This window comes from Medicago sativa, chromosome 2 (genome assembly GCF_051527215.1).
Source record: "Medicago sativa cultivar Bolivia chromosome 2, Bolivia_mono, whole genome shotgun sequence".
Taxonomy (NCBI): Eukaryota; Viridiplantae; Streptophyta; class Magnoliopsida; order Fabales; family Fabaceae; genus Medicago; species Medicago sativa.
Genome location: NC_140750.1, coordinates 76,720,551 through 76,743,643, shown reverse-complemented (window position 1 = coordinate 76,743,643; position 23,093 = coordinate 76,720,551). Strand labels below are relative to the sequence as shown.

Below are 23,093 nucleotides of genomic sequence, written 5' to 3'. Positions count from 1 at the left end.
CAACAGCAATTTTCTACAATGAATTGATGCTAAAAAACCTCTAAAATTTTTTATCAGTGTTCACGTTAAAGTGATTTAATCAGTGTTGGTTCGACAAATAATTTGATTGGTGTTTCACATTAAAGTGATTTAATCGATGATTATTGGACAAAATTAACTTGACTAGTGTTCCACGTTAAATTGATTTAATTGGTGTTGATTCGACACAAATAACACAAAACAAACTTGAGTTTTTTTTTTCTCTCAAAAAAAACTTGAGTTTTTTTTTTTAAGGAAAACTTGAGTTATGAAGCACAATCATTTTTTAAAAAAAAAATAATTTTGGCACAGATATACACTAATTGGGTTAACGGTCTCGGTCTCCATTAAAAGGATATGAGTGGTATTATGAAATTATACTTGCAATTAATTGTCGTTGTTAGAGTTTCAAGCTATTTTCAAACATTAATTCATAGTAGTATCATACAAGACACTTATACGATGCGGTCTGGAAACTGAATTTTTTGGAAAACATTAATTACTGTTGGTGCACCATTGCAAGTCTAAACTTTTTCTTATTACAAATCAGTACTCATAGAAAACATATAATTACTTTTGATTTATTAACTTATTTTATTTATTAATTATGTAGAAACTCTTTAATCATTTTTAAATTACAATTTCACTTTCCTCTTTTTTCGTCTCCATCTTTCCTCGTCTCCTTGTTCCTCGTCCTTCTTCATACAAATATGAATTCACAAAAAGTAAAAATTCAGTTTCTTTCATGTTGCTTTCGTTCATGTTCTTCATATCTTCCAATTCATATGCCGGATGAAAAATCACTAACCCATATTCATCTTCCGATCTCATATAACGATGTTCTTGGTATTCATTTAAGGTAATGATCCATGTTAGTGATTTTTCAACCTCAATTCATCTTCCTCAAATTTCGACCTCAATTCATCTTCCTATTCATTTAAGGGTTAGAGAATGTCAAGAACGGGTAGATGGTTACTAAATGGATGTGAAGATCGATTTGATTAAGCAAGATGGTTTTAGGGTTCGAGAATGTGAATTTTTTAGAAGATGAATTTTGGAGAGAAAGGGATTTGATTAAGCAGGTGAATTTTGGAGAGAAATAGTTTTAGGGTTAGAGAATGTGAATTTTGGAGAAGATGATTTACAAAATAAAATAATAATAAAAATAAAAATGTTTAATTTTGATTTAATCATAGACTTAATTGCAATAAGTAAAGATATAATGACACATTTTATGGGCAAATGTGTAATACACCATATAATCTGATATGGCATAGTTTAAATACACAAATGCTCAATGATTGACCATGAGGTTAACTTCACCAGAAAAGTCATTTTTATGACTTCACCATAAAACTTTCCCCTTAACAAATCTTGAGGACAATATCAAAATAACTTCAACATAAAACCAAACGTTTATTTTATTATTTAATATATCATTATGTTAAAAATCTTACATTTAATAAGATATAGTTTGAATATGTTCATATATTGGAATCTTCACTTTATAAGACAGATTTATCCCTAAAAAAAAAAGGCAGATTTATATTGTCCTCTAAAAAAGAGACAAATTTATATAGTTGAATTAAACCAATTCAAATTCTGAATTGGTACACAAAAAAAACCTATCAAATTTGTCAAAAAAAAAAAAAAAACCTATCAAATATCTATTGAGCCATTTGTTACTATATGAATATGTGTTTATAAATAGAAGTAATATAGACCTCACAATTCAATTATATAAGATTTTGTATATTGAGTTAGATCCATTCTAAATACTAACATATTAGCCTTTGAAGGATATATAGTGTTCACTATATATTATTCGAAGGAAAATTATCTCTCTTTCATCAAATAATAACCAATGAAAATTATCTTTTCCAAAGAAAAATTAAATGCAAAGTGCATTCAATTTGCCATCTCTTTCATTTTCTCAATAACCAATAACCAATGAAAATTGTTTTTACATCTTCCTATAAAACTTATTCTCAATAACCAATAACTGTATATTGAGTTAAAAGTAAGGTTTAAGTTGTGTAGGCTTGAGTTAGTCTTAGTTTATAGTTTAGTCATTTCCTTTTTATAAAATAAACTTTTAAGGTATTATAAGTTTTTTTTTTTGTTTTTTTTTGGCCTATTGATTATTTATATCAAAGATAATCTAATTCGTGATACTATTGGTAATTAGTAGATGTAAATCTCTCTAAATCAAAATTCAAACTTTAATTCCCCATATTGTAGAAGATTATCTTCTTTAAATCAAATCCATGTGCTTGTAATTGATATTATGATAAAAAGTTAAACAGTGAAATGATACTCCTACTATAGCTTTAGGTATATAAAGAAGTATTTAAAGAATTTACTAGATAATTATAATAAGAGATTAATTGTTATGATAGACGGTGTAAATTTTTTCACACACATCTAATATTCAAAATATGTCAGCAAGAGCTTTTTAGATAATTTAGGAGTTTATTTAAAAAGTGTTTCATAAATGATTTGATTGAACACAATTGTAAAAATATTTTCCATTTGTTTTAATAAATCAAAATATTCTGTTATTATTTTATATATAAATGTTAGCGCTAGATTTGCTAAGGAGATGAGAAATGTTAGTAGGAGATCCCCTAACCATTGGGTCACCTACATAGTATTGTTTGGGTGTCCCAACTCAAACTATTATATCCCTATTCATTCTTTGAAACATGGGTTCACGTCATATATGGTATTTGTGAGGTTGGAAGTCTCGCATTATTTAGAAAAGTTTGAGGTTGAACATTTTTATAAGTAAGATGATTAGAAATTTAATGTCTTAATGTTTTCGTTAAAGGTATGATGTTCAACTACTTGTGTGGTTGCTCTTGACCTAATATAGATGATTCACGGACTTATGTTGATGGTGTTATATTATCTATATATGTTATTTTAATATATGGCAAACTCTTACGAATTTACGAGTCGAGTTTACATAAGTTAAATGAGTTAACCGAGTTTGACAACCATACAGGTAAGTGTATGTGGATGAAAAAGCTTCCCCTTGAGAGGGAGCATAATGAATTGATAACCCACACTTGAATGAGATATTGTTGTGTAGCAAGTGTGATGTAGGGAGTCTCCCATTGCTTAGAAAAACGAAGGCTAAGCATTTTAAAAGAAAAATAATTCATAAATCCAATGTATTAAGGTTTTCAATAAAGATGCGATGTCAATTTACATATGTGGTTGCTCTTGATCCAATATGTATGATCCTCTCCTCCAGACTCCCCATGATTCAACACTTGTGAGTCAACCTGGTTTCATGTTTTAACTCACCCTTAAACAACTTTTTTTAAAAAACAAATATATGTGTGTTTATTATGCCATTCATTTGCTTAATAACAATGATATGAAACTCTGTTCTTTTGTTGTTGGTGGGAACGAACATAGTATATAAAATATGGCACTTTATGCATGACGTTGGGTAAATATGGGATAGCAATATAAAAATGACTTCATAAACCAATAACAAACGTTAGAAGCATGACACCATAGAATAATAACATTGGACCAGAAAGGAACAGTTACCAAACCAGAAAATCTCAACACAACACAAGTAATGAACTGAAAAAGCGGAAAATCAGTTGAGAAATGAGAACAGAACAAACGTCATACGGCATGGTTGGTTGGTTGATGAATAAAGTGTCTTTCATGTTACAGAACATTTGCGTGTGCCAAATCCATGTAGGTGGACCCCACCACCAGGTAGACATGTGCAGCTTGTGATCAAAGAAAAATCTATTAAATTTCCTAACCAATTTAATGCCATATACTTGAACCTACTGGGATTGGGGTATCCTGTGTTTCATCATCATTAAAGTTATGAACGGTTGTGAAATTTATGAACATTAAATGTCGAAATCTTGTGAGCTGCGGGTTTGAATTTGCTATCCAGTTAGGGCTACAATGAACGGTGTATTCGTGTCAATTTAAACACATTTAAGTTGAACTTGATTCATGAATCAAAATATTTGAACTTTAAGTTATATATAATTTAACTTGTTTGGTTTATAAGTTGACTCAGTTATACATAATTCTATATTTGAGTTGGTTTGGTGTTGTTGACTTGAGACTTTGAGTGTGTTAGTCTTAGTTTCGATTCTCTTATTGATAATTTTGATGGGTTGATTTGACTTCTTCAAAAAATATATTCTATATTTTTTTTTGCTGCATATGCCATATTTATGCGAGTCGTCTGAACTTTATATTTGTATCTATATTTTGTAAGTTTGGGGATAACTTTTATTTGAATTAAATTTTTGCCTTTTCAATAAAACCATAATTTAAAAGGTAAAAGATCTAGATTTCTTTATTATTTTTTTGACAAATAACAAATTTGATTTATGAATTATGTGATTAGAGTAAAACAAGCTGAATTGAGTTGTTGAACTTGAAAATGAGTTGAGTTCGAGAAAAAAAGAGTGTGTATTGAACTCAAATCAATTTTTAATCTAAACTATAATTGTTATCGAGTCGAGTTGAGGCGATTTCGTCTCGGTTCATTTTCAGCCTTATCTCAAACTTATAAAATGTACTTACAATTCCTTAAAAGTGTACTTACAACCTTTCATTGTCTATCATATGAATTATACTTGGTGAATATTTGTTTTTATGGCGACAAGAATTGACTTTGAATAGATATTGATTCCGTAAAATTTATTTTAGATAAAAGTGGGTTGAATGTAAATTGATTTATGTTTGGATATATTTATATAAAAATAGATATAACAATAAATTTAAGGCTAAAATCAATTGTAGAAAATAAGTTACAAATTTCAACTTCAAGTAGAATCAATTCTACAAGCAAAATCATTTTTCTTTTAAATCATTCAAACATGATAAAATCAATTCTAGAATATTTAAAAATAACTTTTGAATCTCCAAAATTGAAACCAAGCATATTATAAGTAACATAATTTTTTAGTAGCTTTTTTTTATAATGTTTTTTTGTCAAGTAGCCTATTCACTAGAAATTCACATTTTTTTAAGTTGAATAAGTGAGATGTTAGATGTTCGAACCTCGGCCCTTGCGTATAGTATTCAACATCCCTACCAACTGAGCTAAACTCACAAAGACGACATATACTAAGAAAAAAAACATTTTATAAAAAAATAATAATTTTTAACTCAAATAAAAAGCTATTAAGAATAACTTTTCCAATTTTGTTTTTAAAAAACAAAAAGATAACACGTGAACCAGTTAAAAAATCATTTTTTTAAGATAGTAAACAAACAAAAATAACTTCAACTATTTTTTTAAGTTAAAAGAAACCCACACATTTTTCTTTAAATGGTCTCCTTTTATAAACTAAGGATCACAATCTAATATCTATAGCCAATATAATTCACTCATTAGACACGAGGGAAATAAGGGAAAAGATCAGGTGAAGTATATGTCGGAAACCAACGTGGGGCACAAGTGAGTTGGCAAGAGCAAGTATTTATTGGTTGGAGGTGTTGGATTGACCTGTATTTCATGATGGTTAGAGGTGTTGAATCTCTTTATCATTTAAGGTGATAAAGAGATCAAAAAATAATCCCATGCAACCCATAATGGTTGGGTTGAGCTTGATAATTTCCAAGTAATTGATGAAGTATATGTTTGACATATATATACCCCTCCAACAATTTCCTCAATGCATGTTTCCAGCATTTTACACTATTTTTATGTAGATTAAATTATTTTGTGTTTAAACTACACGTGGTTTAAATTACACATCTGAGTTGCACTAATGGGTTACATGCATAGTGTTGTGCAAACCTAGTAAACACGTAAATATAAAAATATGTTATGGAACTATATATATTACAATTATAGTCTCCCACCCTCACTTTTGTGGTTTTGTAAAATCTAACATATTGAATAACTAGACTATAACCCGTGCGATGCACGGGTATATATTTTTTTGAATGGTTTTTTAGAGTTTTATGTATAGTTATCAAATTGACTATATTATTAGAAACATTTAATGAAATACAATAGTGTTTTAAAAAAACTAAAGCGATTCATTAATTGACTGTATGATGTATATATTCCATAAAAAAATAAAGAATAAAAATGAAATCAGACATACATATATATATATTCCCTAATTTGAAATGAGACATATATATTGCTTATAAAAATGTTATAAGTGGCTATCTTAAAATAATGATTAATAACGTAGACAATTTGTCAAAAAGTTCAGTCATGCATTAAGGTTAATGGACGGGGTTTAGTGGTAAGTTATGATGTTGATAATAATAACTGTGTGGGTAGATATTAATAAGTGGTTAGTGAGTTACGGATAATGTGATAGTGGGATATTGAATATCAACTAATGGAAACAAAATTAAATCAAAAAAATTGTTAGTGGCTTAGTGGTCAAAATGTTGAGGAGAAATTATTGGTCTTGGGTTCGATTCTCAGAAGTGGTTTTTTCATAAAGATTTTTATTTTTTTATTTTTTACTCAGAAGTGGTTTTTTCATAAAGATTTTTTAAGCTAATAAAAAAAGGCAGGATTAGGGTTAATCAGGACTACTTGCAGACTGTCTAACATTTATATATATAAAGATGAATATGAATATTATTTTCAACTGTGACATTTTTTCTTTATTTTACGGATTAATCAACTTATTTCATTTCATCTTGAGATCAAGTGGATAATGAACAAATTAAGATCATCGAACAAAGTAAGTTGGCTGGCTGACAACATATATTGATTATCTAGATATATTATGAGCAACCATATATATTAATTTTCCCCTAAAAAGAAGTTACACCTTGTAACCATCAAATTGTGATAAAAAAAATTCCTTCATATATAAAACAATATCAGTGAGTAAAATCAACAATCCCTTTAATAATTAGACTCAAAGATGACATTAAGATAACTTAAATTAGTAATTGAAAGCTTGTAAGAGACCAAAAGTTTCTCCTTCACATATATTAATTTTCCCCTAAAAAGAAGTTACACCTTGTAACCATCAAATTGTGATAAAAAAAATTCCTTCATATATAAAACAATATCAGTGAGTAAAATCAACAATCCCTTTAATAATTAGACTCAAAGATGACATTAAGATAACTCAAATTAGTAATTGAAAGCTTGTAAGAGACCAAAAGTTTCTCCTTCACTTTAACACAAGAAATCAGGTGGATGTTACTCCCTCCGGTCCTTATTATAAGAAACAATTGACTTTTTTGGTTCATAGATTAATTAATGTATCTTGTTATAAATATAGACTAGATACATCACTTACACAATGAACCTAAAAAGTCAACTTTTTCTTATAATAAGGACCGGAGGGAGTATGAAAAAGCCAATGTGGTCCTGATAAACATACACATTCATAATACTCAATTTGGGAGTTTAAATAAGGCTTAATTGCATGTTTGGTCCCTTATGTTTATTTTAGTTTTCAAGTTGGTCCCTTATGTTTTGAAAGTTTCAAGTTGGTCCCATACGTTAATTTTAGTTTTCAAGTTGGTCCCTTACGTTTTGAAAGTTTCAAGTTAGTCCCTTATGTTTATTTTAGTTTTCAAGTTGGTCCCTTATGTTTATTTTAGTTTTCAAGTTGGTCCCTTATGTTTATTTTAGTTTTCAAGTTGGTCCCTTATGTTTTGGACCGACTTGAAAACTAAAATAAACATAAGGGACCAACTTGAAAACTAAAATAAACATAAGGGACCAACTTGAAACTTTCAAAACGTAAGGGACCAACTTGAAAACTTTTAAAACGTAAGGGACCAACTTGAAACTTTCAAAACGTAAGGGACCAACTTGAAAACTAAAATAAACATAAGGGACCAAACATGCAATTAAGCCTTTAAATAAAGATCACCTTATTTTTATATTATTCTACACATTTAATTATTAAAATAATTTAACTATATTTTTTAAATATTAACACAACCCATCAAAAACTTTAAAATATATTCCACTATTCTCACGACTAAATGATGCTCTAAGACAAGTGTCCATTCCAACATGAGAATTATAATAATCAAAGTATTATCAATAGAAAAATGTTAAAAAAAAAAATCCTTAGAGCATTGGTTAAAAGAACAAAAATAGAAATATTGCGTTGAAACCGGATGAAAAGTAATGATTAAACTTTTTAAAGGTTTAATAATTATTGTTTCCAATGCAAAATTACTATTTTAAATTTTCGTAACAAATACCCTTAAAACATTTTTTTAGCATGAACCTTATCAATATTACATTTAGAGAAACCTTCTAGATATATATGCCCAATCGAAAACTCTTACATTTCGAGAAACCTTCTAGATATATATGCCTGATCCAAAACTCTTAATGGTGTGTGTATTTATTTCTTCTTGCAATATCATTTTAAATTTATGTGCAATATTATTATGTAAAATGATAATTTTTTCTTACAATACATTAAAAAGTAAATTTTTTTACATAATAATATTGCACATAAATTTAAAATGATATTGCAAGAAGAAATAAATATTGAAACATTAAAACATTAAAATATTGTGTTCGTCAAATTAACATAAAAATCTAACATTCAAATTAGCATTAAAACATTAAAAAATTAGCATAACTCTTATAATAATCTAACAAATATAATGACTGAGCATAAAAATCCTCTACACATATGCTTGTATATGAATTAAATCATATTCACACACACAAAAATAAATTTAAATCATATAATTTGTAACCAATATTGCACATATTAACCGAGGAAGTAATAGTAAAAAAATTGGTGTTAATCGTTAATGACATTGGCATTTCCCCTCGCGCCAATATGGGATAAAAGAAAAAAAGAAAAAAACAAAATGTTCTGCGTCCGTGGTTCTGTTATTTCAGTTTCTCATATTTCATTGGCCACAACAACCTACGGGTTTTGTCTCTTTCTGTCTCTCTCAAACATATATTTTTTCGAAATATTTCCGACAACCTTTGCAGATGTTGCTTCCTTCAAAACCAAATCTTTGTTATACATAGTTTTCACGGTGGTAGAAAGAAACTAGCACAAAAGGGTTGAGGAGGTTTTTTCTTCAACCCCAAGGTTTTATTCCTCTTCAACCTCGTTTTTTCCTTTATCATTTCTTAGCCATAATGATGATTTAACCAATACAATGAACCTATCCTTGCCTCTTTTGTCTTTGTCCAAATTTTGTTTTTGGGTTGTTTTGGTTTTTTTTAATATAAACCTTTCTTTTCTCTCTTTTTCATTTTACAAACAATGATAATGTTATAAAAAACATAACCTAGTGCAATGTTTTTAACCCATTTTTTGTAATTCTTTTTTGTGTTGTGATCAGATTTCACAATGATTTTGATGATCATATTCCCCTATGAGTTGTTGTGCTGTGAAAGATGCTTGTGTTGATATGGGAATTTGCTAGAAGAAAGAAAAGAAAGTTTTTGATAGGAGATTTTTCAAGATGGGTGAATCCAGCATGGCTACACCAATGGTGCACACACCTAGGAAAAAAATGACGAAACAATTGACAGGAAAAAGGGATGATACACCTTTGCATTCTGCAGCAAGAGCAGGGAATTTAGATGTTGTGAGGGATATTCTTAATGATGCTCAAGAGGATGAATTGCTTGAATTATTGGCTAGGCAGAACCAAGATGGAGAAACAGCTCTTTATGTTGCTGCTGAGTATGGTTATATTGATGTCGTTAGGGGAATGATTCAATATTATGATCTTGCTGGTGCTGGAATTAAAGCAAGAAACGGTTTTGATGCATTTCATATTGCTGCTAAACAAGGGGATATAGGTATTTTCATCATCTTTGTTGTTTATTTGTTTGTTTTGTTCCATGTGATTTCAAAGAGTAAGTAGGCATTTTAGTCCTTGAAATTATGCGGATTAGTCAATTTAGCCTCAAATTTATGAAATAGCAGCTTAGTCGCATTAATTGAACAATGTCGGTCAATTTAATCTTTTTTTCCTTCAAATTTAACACCTTCATTTTAAAGGTTATATGCTTGTCTTGAGCAGTGTTGTCGATCACAGAACACAAAAACTAGCAGTTGGTTCAATTTTTGCTACGCTAGCCACTATTTGACAACAATGTGTACTAATTAGTGTATCATGGAACAATAATATGTTCAAATACTGCAACGCTATAGTGTTTTAGTGTTGCTAATTGCAATGGCCGCTATTTGATAACATTCGTCTTCATGTTGCAAGAGACTACTCAAGTCAATACTTCCGTATTTCATTGGTTTGGATAGATGTTTATTAAACAAGTATTTTGATAAATGGACACAATTGATTGATATTCTTTAAGTTAAGGGTTTAATTGCTATTTAGTAAATTTGAGGGACTAAATTGAACAGCTATTACAATTTCAATGACTAAAATGCCGATTTACACATTTTTAAAGGGAATCTCATTATCTGAAATATTTTTGCCTTGTTGCAGACATATTGAAGATCCTTATGGAGGTTCATCCTGAATTGTCAATGACAGTGGATCCATCAAACACAACAGCTTTGCATACAGCTGCAACACAAGGACATATTGAGATAGTGAAATTCCTATTGGAAGCAGGAAGTAGTTTGGCAACCATTGCTAAAAGTAACGGGAAAACGGCTCTTCATTCTGCTGCAAGAAATGGACATTTGGAGGTTGTGAAAGCACTTCTTGAGAAAGAGCCAGGAGTTGCAACAAGGACTGATAAAAAGGGCCAGACAGCACTTCACATGGCAGTAAAGGGACAAAATCTTGAGGTAGTGGAAGAGTTGATAAAAGCAGATCCTTCAACAATAAACATGGTTGATACTAAAGGAAACACAACATTGCATATAGCAACCAGGAAAGCCAGAACTCGGGTAAATTACATAATGCTTGTCAAAATTCCATAGACATATACTAGGTACTAGGGTCTGTTTGTATTGAATTATTTGAATTTGTTTTCTGGCATAAGCACTTCTGAAACTGTTTGGAAGTGCTTGTGAAAACAGCTTATGACACATCCATAAGCTACTTTCTGCAACTTAATTTTGAAATCCGTCATTGACAATGGAAAAGGAAAATTATTGACATCTGTTTCTGAGAGGCTAAAATATGTAAATTTGTTTGTGCAGATTGTAAATATGCTTCTAGGACAAAAGGAAACAAATGTAAGTGCTGTTAACAGATCAGGTGAAACAGCAGTAGACACTGCTGAGAAAATAGGGAACCAGGATGTTAAAGCCCTTCTATTAGAGCATGGTGTTCAAAGTGCAAAGTCTATAAAACCACCACAAGGATCAACAAGCACAGCTCGCGAGTTAAAGCAAACTGTAAGCGACATAAAGCACGAGGTACATTACCAATTAGAACACACACGCCAGACACGAAAACGTGTTCAAGGAATCGCAAAACGTATCAACAAGATGAATACAGAAGGACTCAACAATGCAATAAACTCGACAACCGTTGTGGCAGTACTAATAGCAACGGTTGCATTTGCTGCGATTTTCACTGTCCCTGGTCAATTTGTTGATGATCCAAACAATATTCCAGAAGGGATGATACTTGGTGAAGCAAATATATCTCCAGAAGCACCATTTATAATTTTCTTTGTATTTGATTCTATTGCACTCTTCATTTCTCTGGCTGTTGTGGTTGTTCAAACTTCGGTTGTCGTTATAGAAAGCAAAGCGAAGAAACAAATGGCGGCTATAATTAATAAGCTAATGTGGTTGGCTTGTGTGCTTATTTCTGTGGCATTTTTAGCATTGTCATTTGTTGTTGTTGGAAAGGAAGAAAAATGGTTGGCAATTTTTGTTACCATTATAGGAGCAACTATAATGGCTACAACTTTGGGAACTATGTGTTATTGGGTCATTAAGCATCGAATTGAGGCATCAAACTTGAGGAACATTAGGAAATCTTCAATGGAAAGCAAATCAAAGTCTTTTTCAGTGACAGCTTTGTCAGATTCTGAGCTAATGAACAATGAATTTAAGAAAATGTATGCTATTTAGCAAAATTGTACTAACCTTATTTACTTCAATGAAATGGCTATATGTAAATGATGTACTAACCAAATCCAGATAGTAAATAGTCACATATTACTCCAACAGGGGTGGCATATCTTAAAGAACATTCTGCTCATGTTAATCGTGATTTGAGTATGATTTCAAAGTTTTCCTATTGATAAATTATACATGAATTTTATTATTTGTAAGTTCTTGCTGAAATTGTGGTTTCTCTATAGCTTTCATAGAATGTGTCTCCCCTAGAATTCGCAGCAAAACGGAATTTAATTAGTCCAAACCACCTAATTTTATCTTCTAGTGACATGATAAGGACTACACCTCATGATCATGCATATTTTTAGGACTTGTAGGAGAATCTGAGGTTACGAAATTAGGGCACCTTTCTTTGATACTTCCTGTTAGTTGTAACAAGGTCCTTAACAAGTTAATGTTATTGGCTTGTATACAAACACTTAAGTTACTTCAAATTCAAATTTCAGTAAACCTACTCATCGTTTACCATTATCTGGATTCTGGATATAATTATCTTGATATAAAGAACCGTGTGTTACAAAATTATACTTCTAAAATTAGAGCTGCCCCATAGTCACTTCATTTAATGTCTTTGTCTTGTAAATTTCAAAACGCATCCGCAGCTGTTATCATTTTGGTTGGTTCTTAAGGCTGTATTCAGACGCATGGTAAATTCATGTGTTGCCGACTTATGACGGCATGACCTTTAATAAAATTTACAAAGAGTACAATTCCAAGATCATTTAGAGATGCTGAATGTAGGTTCATTCAGCTGCTGTGAGAATCTGAAAAATCAAAAACACAAGGGTAACTTTTATGACAAAAGGTTCCATTTGCAGAAGCAATTCAAACTTTAATTACCACTCCGGTCATTGTTCTTCTGCAAAAATGATTTTCAAGACATGAATTGAAAATCATATCCAACGCGAACTGGAAAATCGGGTGTTCCATAGTAAATCATATCCAACGCGAACTGGAAAATCGGGTGTTCCATAGTCTTGTGGTAATATGCAGCTTCAATTTTGGTAGCACTAGTGTAATCATTACTTTTTCACCATGTGTACTAATAATCTAAGGAAAATAACATGGGCTAATCCATTTTATTTCCGTACTTGGGGCATATTCCTCTCAACATTAAGATAACTTTATTTTTGTATAGGTCAACTACCAGATACTGCAATACTGCATACAATATGATAATATATTAGGTATGTTCAACAGACAGGAATAGAACAGCTAGGTTAGGTTAACCTCCCGTCTACTAATATAACTACAATTCACATTTGGGCGACAAGATAACAGCTCTCAGTGGATCGAGATTTAGTAAAATCTAAGATAATTATATTCATACTCTAATAATTGTCAAATTGTAGTGCTTATATAAAATGGCTTCCCTCATGATAAATTATATTCATGCATAAAAAGATTTACACTGAAGGGGTTTTCTATCTGCTCCTCAATGTTGTGGCAAAGACGGTCTCTTTTCCACCATTTCATACTGAAAAACAAAATTATCCTGCAAAAAAATGTGTCCATTAGAAGCCTAAATAGAACAATTATCCTGCAATAATATAACAACAACAACATATAACAGAGGAGTGAGAGTGGTATGTTCACAGAAACTCACCCTCCGGACAGTTTCGAAAGTGCTTGGATCAAAACAGTGGTAAGATCCTCTTTCGTATGTGCTTGTTTTGACAAGCGGCTCCATGTTGGGAACTTTTATATACCACATGCGATGCTCTTTGTGATAAAACCAACCTCGTTTGTAACTGAGAGCAACAACCATAGTTTGTCGGTAATCTTTTGTATATGATTAAAAATAAAGATAAGTCAAAATATTTCGAATTTAAGGATAACCACGTGGATAAATAAGTAAAAAATTTCAGAGTGGTATGTGCTAAAAGTAAAACCATCTAACAACTTAATAAACCACTCACAGCTACTTATTTTCAAATTAAAAACTTTTTCCAAGAATCCATGAACGTAGTTATCCAAGAATAACCCGGAAACAAGGCCAAATAACAAAAAATAACAAAAAAGGGTATATGTGATCGAATGCATACAGTTCATTTGCTGCATATAGCTGTGCTTCATCTTTGGGCATGCTGAAATAAAAGATCATATTTAATTTAGTACTAATATTATAATAACAAGTATGCATAGTGAAAGTGAATAGGATTTGTTTCAAAAGGCACCTGTAAAATATGTAAAACAACGTCTCCAAAGTAAACTTCGCAAAATACCCTTGCTGCATCACATAAAAGAATTAGCCCAACTAAAAAGCAAAAAATAAGGGCAGGGAAAATATATAAAGCATAAGCCAGAATGTCTCACGTGTAGAGCAGGAGGTGGTTTAGCATAATAACATTGAAGCACACTAAACTCTGGATCACCCTTAGCTGGTTCCTCAGACCAAGGAGACCCAAAAGTCTTGTGAAGATTTTCTGAGGAATTCAAATTTAACCCGAGTGTTGTAAGATCGATTCCAAGAGCAAGAGATGTCAGATCAGGATCACTCATCCTGATTACACTTAACAAGCCAAGCAGACCAAATGGATCAGGAGCAGATTGTGCAGTTTGCATAGACTTCATCCCATGATCCCTAAAGGACTGGTTTACAGCTGACATTTGCTGAAGGCGAAACTGGGATTGGTTCTGGTGTTGTTGATACTGCTGGATGAGTTGATCATATGGACCCGTACCAGAAACAGTATTTGGAGAATTTAGAGGCCTTAATCCAATGCCAGGAGGTCCGCTAGTCTAATCCAAAATTCATAAGCGATTAGAACGTCAGAAACTTGCTTTGATGGGAATATGGAATTCCAGTTCAAAACAAAACCTCACATCACATAAAAAGTTTTAAAAAAATAAAATAAAATACATTCTAACACAATAGCAAGTGCCTCATTTACATTAGGAAAGTCGTGTACCTGTGAATGATACGTAGAGTTTGAAGACGGAAAAACATCAGACCCATGCATATGAAGATCTTGATTGTTCATAGATGAAAAAGAGACGCCGCTGTTACTGACAGAAGGAGAATGCTGCTGTTGAGGACGATGTGATGAATAAGATCCTCCCAAACTGAAACCAGCAGACCTCCCCATCTGCAGAAAGAATACAGATAAGATTGAGAACAAATTTTGATCAGATAGTATCATGAACAAGGATAAGATTAAGAACACAACATCTTAATCTTTTACTGTATGAAACTCACGGAGAAATGTTGTGACTGCATCATTGACATGGTATTGTCATTAAGTTGTTCTTTCTGGTGCATATCCATAGTAAATTCTCCATTACCACCTGTGTACAAATATTATCATAAAAACAAATGCCAAAGCCAACTGACTAACCTCTGTAAATTAGATTTCTCAGTTCTGCTGACCAAATTGACCAAAAATAATAAAAATCTCATCAGATAACTAACGAGATAATATTCACAACAAGCCATCAAAGATTCAATAATGAAAACATGATAAATCATCAACTCCTCTACAACAATAGGAACCATTAAAGCATCTTCGCCAAATGTATGACAGGTCACACAAATATATAGAAAAAACTAATGCAAGAAACTGTCATAATACCTGTCAAAACAAATAAAAGAAAATGGAGACAAAACACTGATACATTATGCACGATGAAGCATATGCAAAAAATTTAATGAAGCTAAAAAGCAGATTTATAAGCAAATATCCAAAACTCCTTCAAGAAGAGAGTATAAACTTCACCCTTTTATAACCCCAAAAATAAGAAAATAATACAACTGAGCTGCATAATTTCCTAACGAAAAATGTGCTGTCAATTAGCACACAAAGATCATTCAAGTTATACACAGTACCTTTGTATCCGGGTAAAGCTGGAAAGTCTTCATTTTGAATGCTAAACTCTTGGTTTTGTTGTACAATAGGACTAAGACCCTGTTTTCGTAAAGAGCCTGAAATGTATAGATTACATTATTCTTTTTTGCTGAAGGAGAAGAATATATATTAAACTAAACAACATTTTCCATCACGCACCCAACTGTCCTTGAGGCCCCCCAGCAGAACTAGGACGACTTGTTAGCTGAGGGAAGTCATTGAGGTCAAAGGGTGAACTGTCACTGGAATTCAAATCATTCAACATCCCCATAGAATTCAAGTGATGTACTGCTTGCATATGGCTTTGTGAAAGTGGACCTCCAGCACTGGGATAAGAATTTCCTAACATTGAAATTACCTGAGGAGATCCTGAATCAAAATATGAGGAAAGAAGTGTACAACAACATAGCTTCATGAGATTCCAAAGAAAGAAAGAAAACCAAATTAAACAAATATAGATGAATTTCTAGGCACTCAAACATGTCATCTAATGCAACAAAGTACATAATAAGAAAACTATATCCAAGATAATCAAGTCAACAAGATATGAAAAGCGATAACCAAGTTAACAAGATAAGTAAAGATCATCCGTGAAAAAAGAGTGTAGTCCTATATATCCTTAGATAAATTATACGTAAAAGAAATACATAAAAAGAGTTTACATCACTTTTAATATCTAATTCTAACTCTTTTGAAAGAGATCTCAACTGAACATATGAAGATAACCTATATATAATTGGATATTTTTTAGGAGAAAATATTACTTCCATGTCACCTTAATGGACTTGTGACTACCAAAATACATACCTTGTGGAAGCACGCCACTCATCAATCGATTTTGTCCTTGCACGCCTAAGCCACCAGATCCGCTGTTTCCATTTAAATTTAGACGTGAAGCAAGCCCAGGAATGGACAATCCTCCAGAGCTTAGCCTCCCAATGTTCCCCCCAGCAACCATGTTTCCCATAGAACTTGTTATCCGCGGACCTGCATTTCCCAAAATTGGGGATACTCCCAATCCTGGAACAGCATTACGGTTACCAATTGCAGCAGAAGATGGAAGAATCCCAGGAATAGAACCAGCAACTCCATTTGTGTTATTACTAAATCCAGGATTTCCTACAACACTTATACCTCCTCTACTGTTGACTCCTGAATGTCCATGAGAGCTTCCATGAGATAGCTGCAAATATGATATATAGACAAATGGAAATACATTAAACTATGCACCTGTAGAAAGATAATGAAAGACAGAAGAGTTGAGTACGTTCAATAGCTCAGCCGTTACTCTTGAGATACTCAAACAAAGGCATTCACATGTACCTGTGACAGAGCAGAAGGAAGATTATTAGATGTAAATCTTCCACTAGAAAGACTTGATGTAGGTTGTTGAACCGCTCCAGTTGGCATGTTATTTATCGTTGAGTTTCTTGATGTAAGTGTACTGGGCATGTTGGGAATGTTAAAGCTACCATGCATGTTGTGCAACCCCTGAATACCACCTGCAGCAAAAAGGTAGCGATTATGAAACTAAATCAAGGAGAGGATAAAACGATTGACTCCAGCAAAGTATTCACACCAGTGTGCTGATAAATTGGGGAAGCTGCACCAGACTGACTAGAAAATGAAGTAAAAGTCCGCCCAGCACCGTCTGGAAGATTTGAAGTAGATCCGTTCAGAGAAGACTGCAAACAGAGCTCTGTTATAATTTAGATCTATGGTGAATAAAAGGCCAGAAAAACAAATCAATATCTGACAATAATAATAAGATGATGAAGCTAAAAAAAAGTTGCATTCATTCTATGTGATAAATCCAATGTGCATAAGGCATGCTATACAGAACATGGGATAGAAATTTTACTTGAAAATAGGTAATTTTCGAGACAGTTCTAAAAACACTTAGCAGTCATAGGCAATTTCTTGTGATATTCAAATTTAAGAAATGAGTACTTGACTAGGATATTTTATACTTGTTTAGAATTTGTCTAAGATTTTTATTAACATTAGGCAATAAATACCCCTTACATATGCCTAATGTTTCTAGGATTTTTGCGATAATTATAACATCGATATTTCCTTGTGCTTATACGGCATCGGCAATCAAAAGAAGTACTCTAGATTTATCGTTCTAGTCAGATACTTCCTTGTCCTTATAGAGTATCGGCAATCCTTATAGGATTTTTGCGATAATTATAACATCCATGTTTCCTTGTCCTTATAGAGTATCGGCAATCCTCTAGATTAATTCTACCATAGAGAAGTATGGTGTGTTTATCATTCTGCATCATTTCGATTCTCACTACCTAAGCTAATATTTGAATTGGTTTCTGATATATCAAAATGTTGACAAACAATTCTAATTAGTACTAAATATCAAAGAATGGCATCATTGAAAGCACGTGAATGAAAACTACGACATACTATTACTGCCAAATATGAATGATCAGAAGAGACAGTAAATGACATGAAAATGTACAAGCTTGAATAACAAAATCCCAGCCATTTACTTCAATCTAGTATAATTAAACACAACATTCAATAAAAATGAACCAAAATTCGAAACTATAGCAATTCGGCATCGATAACGGTGCATGTTCAGTAAAGGGCAAGAAAAGATATACACTTGTACAGGGCATAAAGAGAATACATTGAGTAAACCGGACATTGCATGAATTTCAACAGATCAAGCAAAATTTCATCCCTAAACCCGAAAAATACTCGGAATCTTTCCCTCGAAACCAATCAACGACCTGCATACAAAAATCATCAGATTAAGCATTATTCAGTTGTAAACTACTAATTCAGTAACAAAATAAGCACAATAGTTCACACTTGCACGATCGATCTGATTGATAATTGAGAAACTGAATTTTGTTTCGATTTGCGTGACTAGATTCCCCTAATTCGCAACGGAGAATCACGAAACCCTAGCCTACGAGTCTCCGACAAGAGAACGCGGTGGTTTCCGACGAGTTTCCGGTGAAGACGGTTATTGTAGAGTGATAAGCAGATCAGAGATGGAAGAAAGAAGGGTTAGTGCGGTGGTGAAAAGGAGACAAGATGAGAAATTAGGGTGACACTAATTTAAAATTGGGTTATTGCTTTGTTCCTGGGCCCATTTTTGTGCTCAATAATTCAAATGGATAATTTATGAGAGAATATTTAGTACTTTTTTATGATTTCCTAAAAAAAAAAGTACTTTTTTATGATAAAAAAATTTTAGTAATCTTACCAAACATTTTTTTTTTCACCAAACATATTAATAATTAATAAAGTGGTATAATTTAATTGAATTTGTATCCACCAATGATATGTGGGCACATCATATGATGTGGTTGAAAAGACATAAGTTGGCATACTAGTTAAATAATGTGGTTAGGTATTATTAGATGTATATGTACAATAATTTTACATATGCAATGTGTAGAAATTAAATTCATATTTTTTCGGTCTCGACCATGTTTCAGATTAATAACTGAAGCATTTGCTATGTGTTACTTAGTTCAACCATGTTTTTTCCTTTCATGTGAAACAACTCTTGTGTCATAATGCAACTCTCTCATATGATTCAACTATAAAAACATCTTTGATTATTATTGCTTATGCCACGTAAAGGATAGAACATTTCCTACCTCTAGCTACAATCATAGAGCCTTTAGTAAGTTTTCAAGAGTCCCTCGAGAACAAGTTATCATAACGTTCATCACATAGTTTAGTCAACGAAAGAAGGTTCAATGGTATGTTTATAATATGTTTCACATCCTTGAGAGTTAACTGTGTCATTGGACATCTCCAAATTAACTTCACCCAAGGCCAACATATTTAAGCACACTTTCACGAGTCAACTTCACATCACCGAGTTCACCTCTAGTATATGGGCAGAAAATATTTCTCCTGCAAGTGGCATGTACTGAAGTATCATTATTAATCACCCAACTGGATGCACTATCAACAATATCAGCAATACATGCTTTTCAATAAGAAGTGTGTCATCATATATCTAAAATATCTTGTAAAATAGACCGGATACATTGATTATTCAATGAAACCAAAACAAAATGCTTATATTTAAAACCAAAAGAAGTTTAATAATTAGACAAAAGGAAGAATCATGAAATCTATTACCACAATTTATGTAAAACCATGATGAAACTAGTACAGTAAATAGTCAATTTTGGCACTTTTATCAATCTAATCTCCTGCTACATCAGTATTTCAAAATAATTATTTACTTTTCAAAACGTTCATCGGTTTGTCTCTTAGCTAGTCTTTGTAGTTAATGGAGTTCATGTGAAGTGTCTCGCTAATAGCACATATTGGTGTCACCTTATCCCCACATGGGTTAGAATTGATTATGGAGATGAATAATTGGTTATGCCATGTTTGGTTGTCTTTCGGGATAATGTATTTAGATTTTAAAATTGATTCTGCTTGAAGTTAGAATTTGTAACATTTGTTTCTATAATTGATTTTCACGTACACATATACATTTCAATTCACCTTTACATTAATGTATCCAAACATAAATCACTTTACCCTCAATTTACTTATAGTTATGATGAATTTTACAGAAACAATTCACTTAAAATAAATTTTTGTTTTTGCAAAACCAAACATATATGATAATGCACCATTAATAAGACACAATCCAAAATGGAAAATAAACATTTCCCTAAAAATTGACGATAAAAAAAATAAATGCCGAGAAAAATCATCGAAGTCATTGCCTCTAAAACACATTGGCATAATAGAATTCAACATTCCACGTCTGAATAGATTGTCCTTTGTAGAGAGTCTATTATTTAAAAATCCTTAAACAATAATGAAATCTTCAATAAAATCACGATATTCCAAATAATGAAACAAAATGAAAAAACGCCAGCTTGAGAATTGCTCTTCAACAACCGATAAGCTCATTTAATGAAATACACATAATTGTGACCATGGCTCCATATCCATATGTCAATAACATTGCATTATCCAACAAGGAAATACAGCTCAGACAATAACCCTTCCTCTTAGACATACACGCACAAAAAGGCCCCTCCTCCGCTATCAACCATCTCCACCCACCCCCCATCTAAACCTAAACATGCCTACAACAAAAATATTTTTGTCACATGTCAAACTAAATAATCTACTAAGATGCTCACACAACACCAAACTGAACACGGTGTTGTTACAGCAAGACGTTGTAACGGATATTGATTGTCTGATCTCCAATCACCGATTGAGATCGTTATACCGTGTAAAATTAATTTTTAAATCTAAATCATCCGATCTCAAATCAATGACCGAAATTGACAATACAATGTTTTTTTATAGCAGTGGATTTGGGTCCCACACATAGAGTTGTAAAAAATGGGTTGGCCTAAAAAAGTCAGCCCAATATTGCAGTTTTGGTCTCCTAAGTATCACAATATTGCGATTTTGGTCCCTGTAAAAAACAATAACAAATTAGCCCCCTAAGTTTACCCTATTTTGCACTTTTGGCCCCAGACCAATTTTGACCAAGTCAATGCATACATGACACCCAAATCACTTTATTTATTAGGCTGAACTGCTATTTTGGCGTCCTAAGTATCACAATCTTGCGATTTTAACCCCCTTAAGAAAATAGAAAGTCACATGTGGCACCTCACTTTAATTGATGTGGGTGTCACGTAAACATTGACTTGGTCAAAATTGGTCTGGGCCAAAAGTGCAAAGGGGGTAAAAAAATTTCTGACCATCTGAAAAGTTGTTGTGTTAAAATATATACTCATCCAAGTTATGAATCGACGAGTAGTTGAAAGAAATAAAGGTCGATAGTTATTATAAATATGAATGTTTTATATTAAGTTGTGTGCACAACAACAACTCTAGTATTTTAAATGTACTGAAACTTGAATTGTTGCGTTTCTTAACAGGTTTGTAAATTTGTCTTTTAAAAATTGTATGTTGAGTAATAAATTTTTATTGTGTTTTTTTTTTAAAGATTTTTTGTGATTGTTTTTCTAACAAAAGTTAAAATGAAGCATTTTATATTGAACTTGATCACGCGAGTGAAATTTAGAATTTACTCCCACCAACTTTAATATAAGTTAGTGGAAGTAAATATAAATCAAATTTATAATTTGGAATTTACCTTATGAGAGTGAAATAATTTTAGATTATCATCTTCAAAATAATTTTTACACTATAATAATTCCCCCGCCTACCCTAAAATAAAAAAAAGGATAATGATTAAGAGCACGACATAATTTTTTGTGCATGTTGCACGACAACATATTTCTTTCTTTTATTTGATGCCAGTATTGTGCTAGTGTTGTACCAACATCATAAAAGCACATTTATGATGGAATTGGAAGCAAATTAAGGAAAAAAACATTGTCGTGCACCAGTCGTGCAATTAGAGTGTCGTGCGATATAGCACCACTCTAAAAAAAAATCACTCCCCCGCCTGTTAGGAATTGTTCAAGAGACCACTTAATCACGAGCTTGAGTTTTTTTTTTAGCAAACGAGCTTGAGACAATTTTTTTTTAGGGGTGAGTTTGAGTTTTATTGCATGCTACTTATTGACTTTTTTTTTTGTTTTTGTTTTGTAGGAATTGCTTATTGACTTTTAATTTTTATATAATAGATAATAATAAAAATATTTTTTTGACAAGATATTTATAATTTTTTTTAATTGAGTTTATTCTACGCTTTGCCACTTGGTAGCCAGAGAAGCACAATTGCACAAAACATCATCCTCCCCACGCGTTTTGTCAACCAAAAAAAATCATCCTTCCCTTCCCATACGTAGTTCATCATCTCCCATAATTATCCTTTTTATTTGACGCACCACAATATTTCTTATCCAAACTTTTCACACCCTGACGATTGATTGTGAAGAGAGTAAATTACACCTGAAAAGGTATTAACCCACAAAGATCACATTAATGTCATTATGAGATTTTGGAGGGAAAATGTGATAGAAGACCATAGTGGCTTTATATATTATTATTATTATTAAGGTTAAGAAAAGGTATATTTGTTTACACGTTACTTTTAGGATGTCACAAGATCAAGATGTGTATCTTATCTTAGCATAATAAAAGGTAGATTTACAATTACACTTCACTTTTATGAAACAATTGTTTTCATTTGGCAGATTTTAAGGAATTATTGCTAATTAACATTACTTAACTAAACAAAAACCAAACTATGGTGTTT

General features: G+C 31.9%; 2 protein-coding genes and 1 non-coding gene across 6 annotated transcripts; 2 read left to right on the top strand and 1 right to left on the bottom strand.

Annotated features, from left to right (window-relative positions):
* Positions 1–8,944: 8,944 nt before the first annotated feature.
* LOC146950901 (ankyrin repeat-containing protein At5g02620-like) lies at positions 8,945–12,162 on the top strand. The gene is made up of 4 exons (XM_085746851.1): positions 8,945–9,080; positions 9,337–9,802; positions 10,453–10,862; positions 11,118–12,162. Exons 2-4 carry the CDS (start codon positions 9,460–9,462, stop codon positions 12,000–12,002), a joined length of 1,638 nt encoding a protein of 545 aa, XP_085602977.1. The 5' UTR covers positions 8,945–9,080; positions 9,337–9,459; the 3' UTR covers positions 12,003–12,162.
* Positions 12,163–13,348: 1,186 nt separating this feature from the next.
* LOC146950899 (NOT2 / NOT3 / NOT5 family) lies at positions 13,349–18,952 on the bottom strand. Of its 4 annotated transcripts, none has more exons than XM_085746850.1 (15): positions 18,726–18,952; positions 18,543–18,645; positions 17,475–17,594; positions 17,219–17,397; positions 17,030–17,078; positions 16,703–16,915; positions 16,055–16,264; positions 15,877–15,972; positions 15,250–15,338; positions 14,963–15,139; positions 14,367–14,792; positions 14,228–14,280; positions 14,096–14,137; positions 13,657–13,801; positions 13,349–13,545 (listed from the first exon to the last, which is right to left on the bottom strand). In XM_085746850.1, exons 4-15 carry the CDS (start codon positions 17,372–17,374, stop codon positions 13,486–13,488), a joined length of 1,716 nt encoding a protein of 571 aa, XP_085602976.1. In that variant the 5' UTR covers positions 17,375–17,397; positions 17,475–17,594; positions 18,543–18,645; positions 18,726–18,952; the 3' UTR covers positions 13,349–13,485. The 4 variants fall into 4 exon arrangements, with proteins under 4 accessions (XP_085602976.1, XP_085602974.1, XP_085602975.1 ...); XM_085746848.1 differs by having other exon boundaries at positions 17,475–17,580; positions 18,728–18,952; XM_085746849.1 differs by having other exon boundaries at positions 16,703–17,078.
* Positions 17,475–17,552, top strand: LOC146950900 (small nucleolar RNA snoR35). The gene has a single exon (XR_015029574.1). It is a non-coding gene; the product is annotated as a small nucleolar RNA snoR35 (small nucleolar RNA).
* Positions 18,953–23,093: the final 4,141 nt, after the last annotated feature.

Bases quoted from the DNA above. Each gene is read 5' to 3' on its own strand.
- LOC146950899 (XM_085746847.1), bottom strand. The intron at 15,140-15,249 runs GTGAGTTTCATA...TTCTTTCTGCAG, and splicing joins TGCAGTCACAACATTTCTCC to ATGGGGAGGTCTGCTGGTTT. The intron at 13,546-13,656 runs GTGAGTTTCTGT...ATTTTTTTGCAG, and splicing joins CTTTCGAAACTGTCCGGAGG to GATAATTTTGTTTTTCAGTA.
- LOC146950901 (XM_085746851.1), top strand. From the start codon at position 9,460: ATGGGTGAATCCAGCATGGCTACACCAATGGTGCACACACCTAGGAAA. The intron at 9,803-10,452 runs GTATTTTCATCA...GCCTTGTTGCAG, and splicing joins TGCTAAACAAGGGGATATAG to ACATATTGAAGATCCTTATG. The intron at 10,863-11,117 runs GTAAATTACATA...TTGTTTGTGCAG, and splicing joins CCAGGAAAGCCAGAACTCGG to ATTGTAAATATGCTTCTAGG.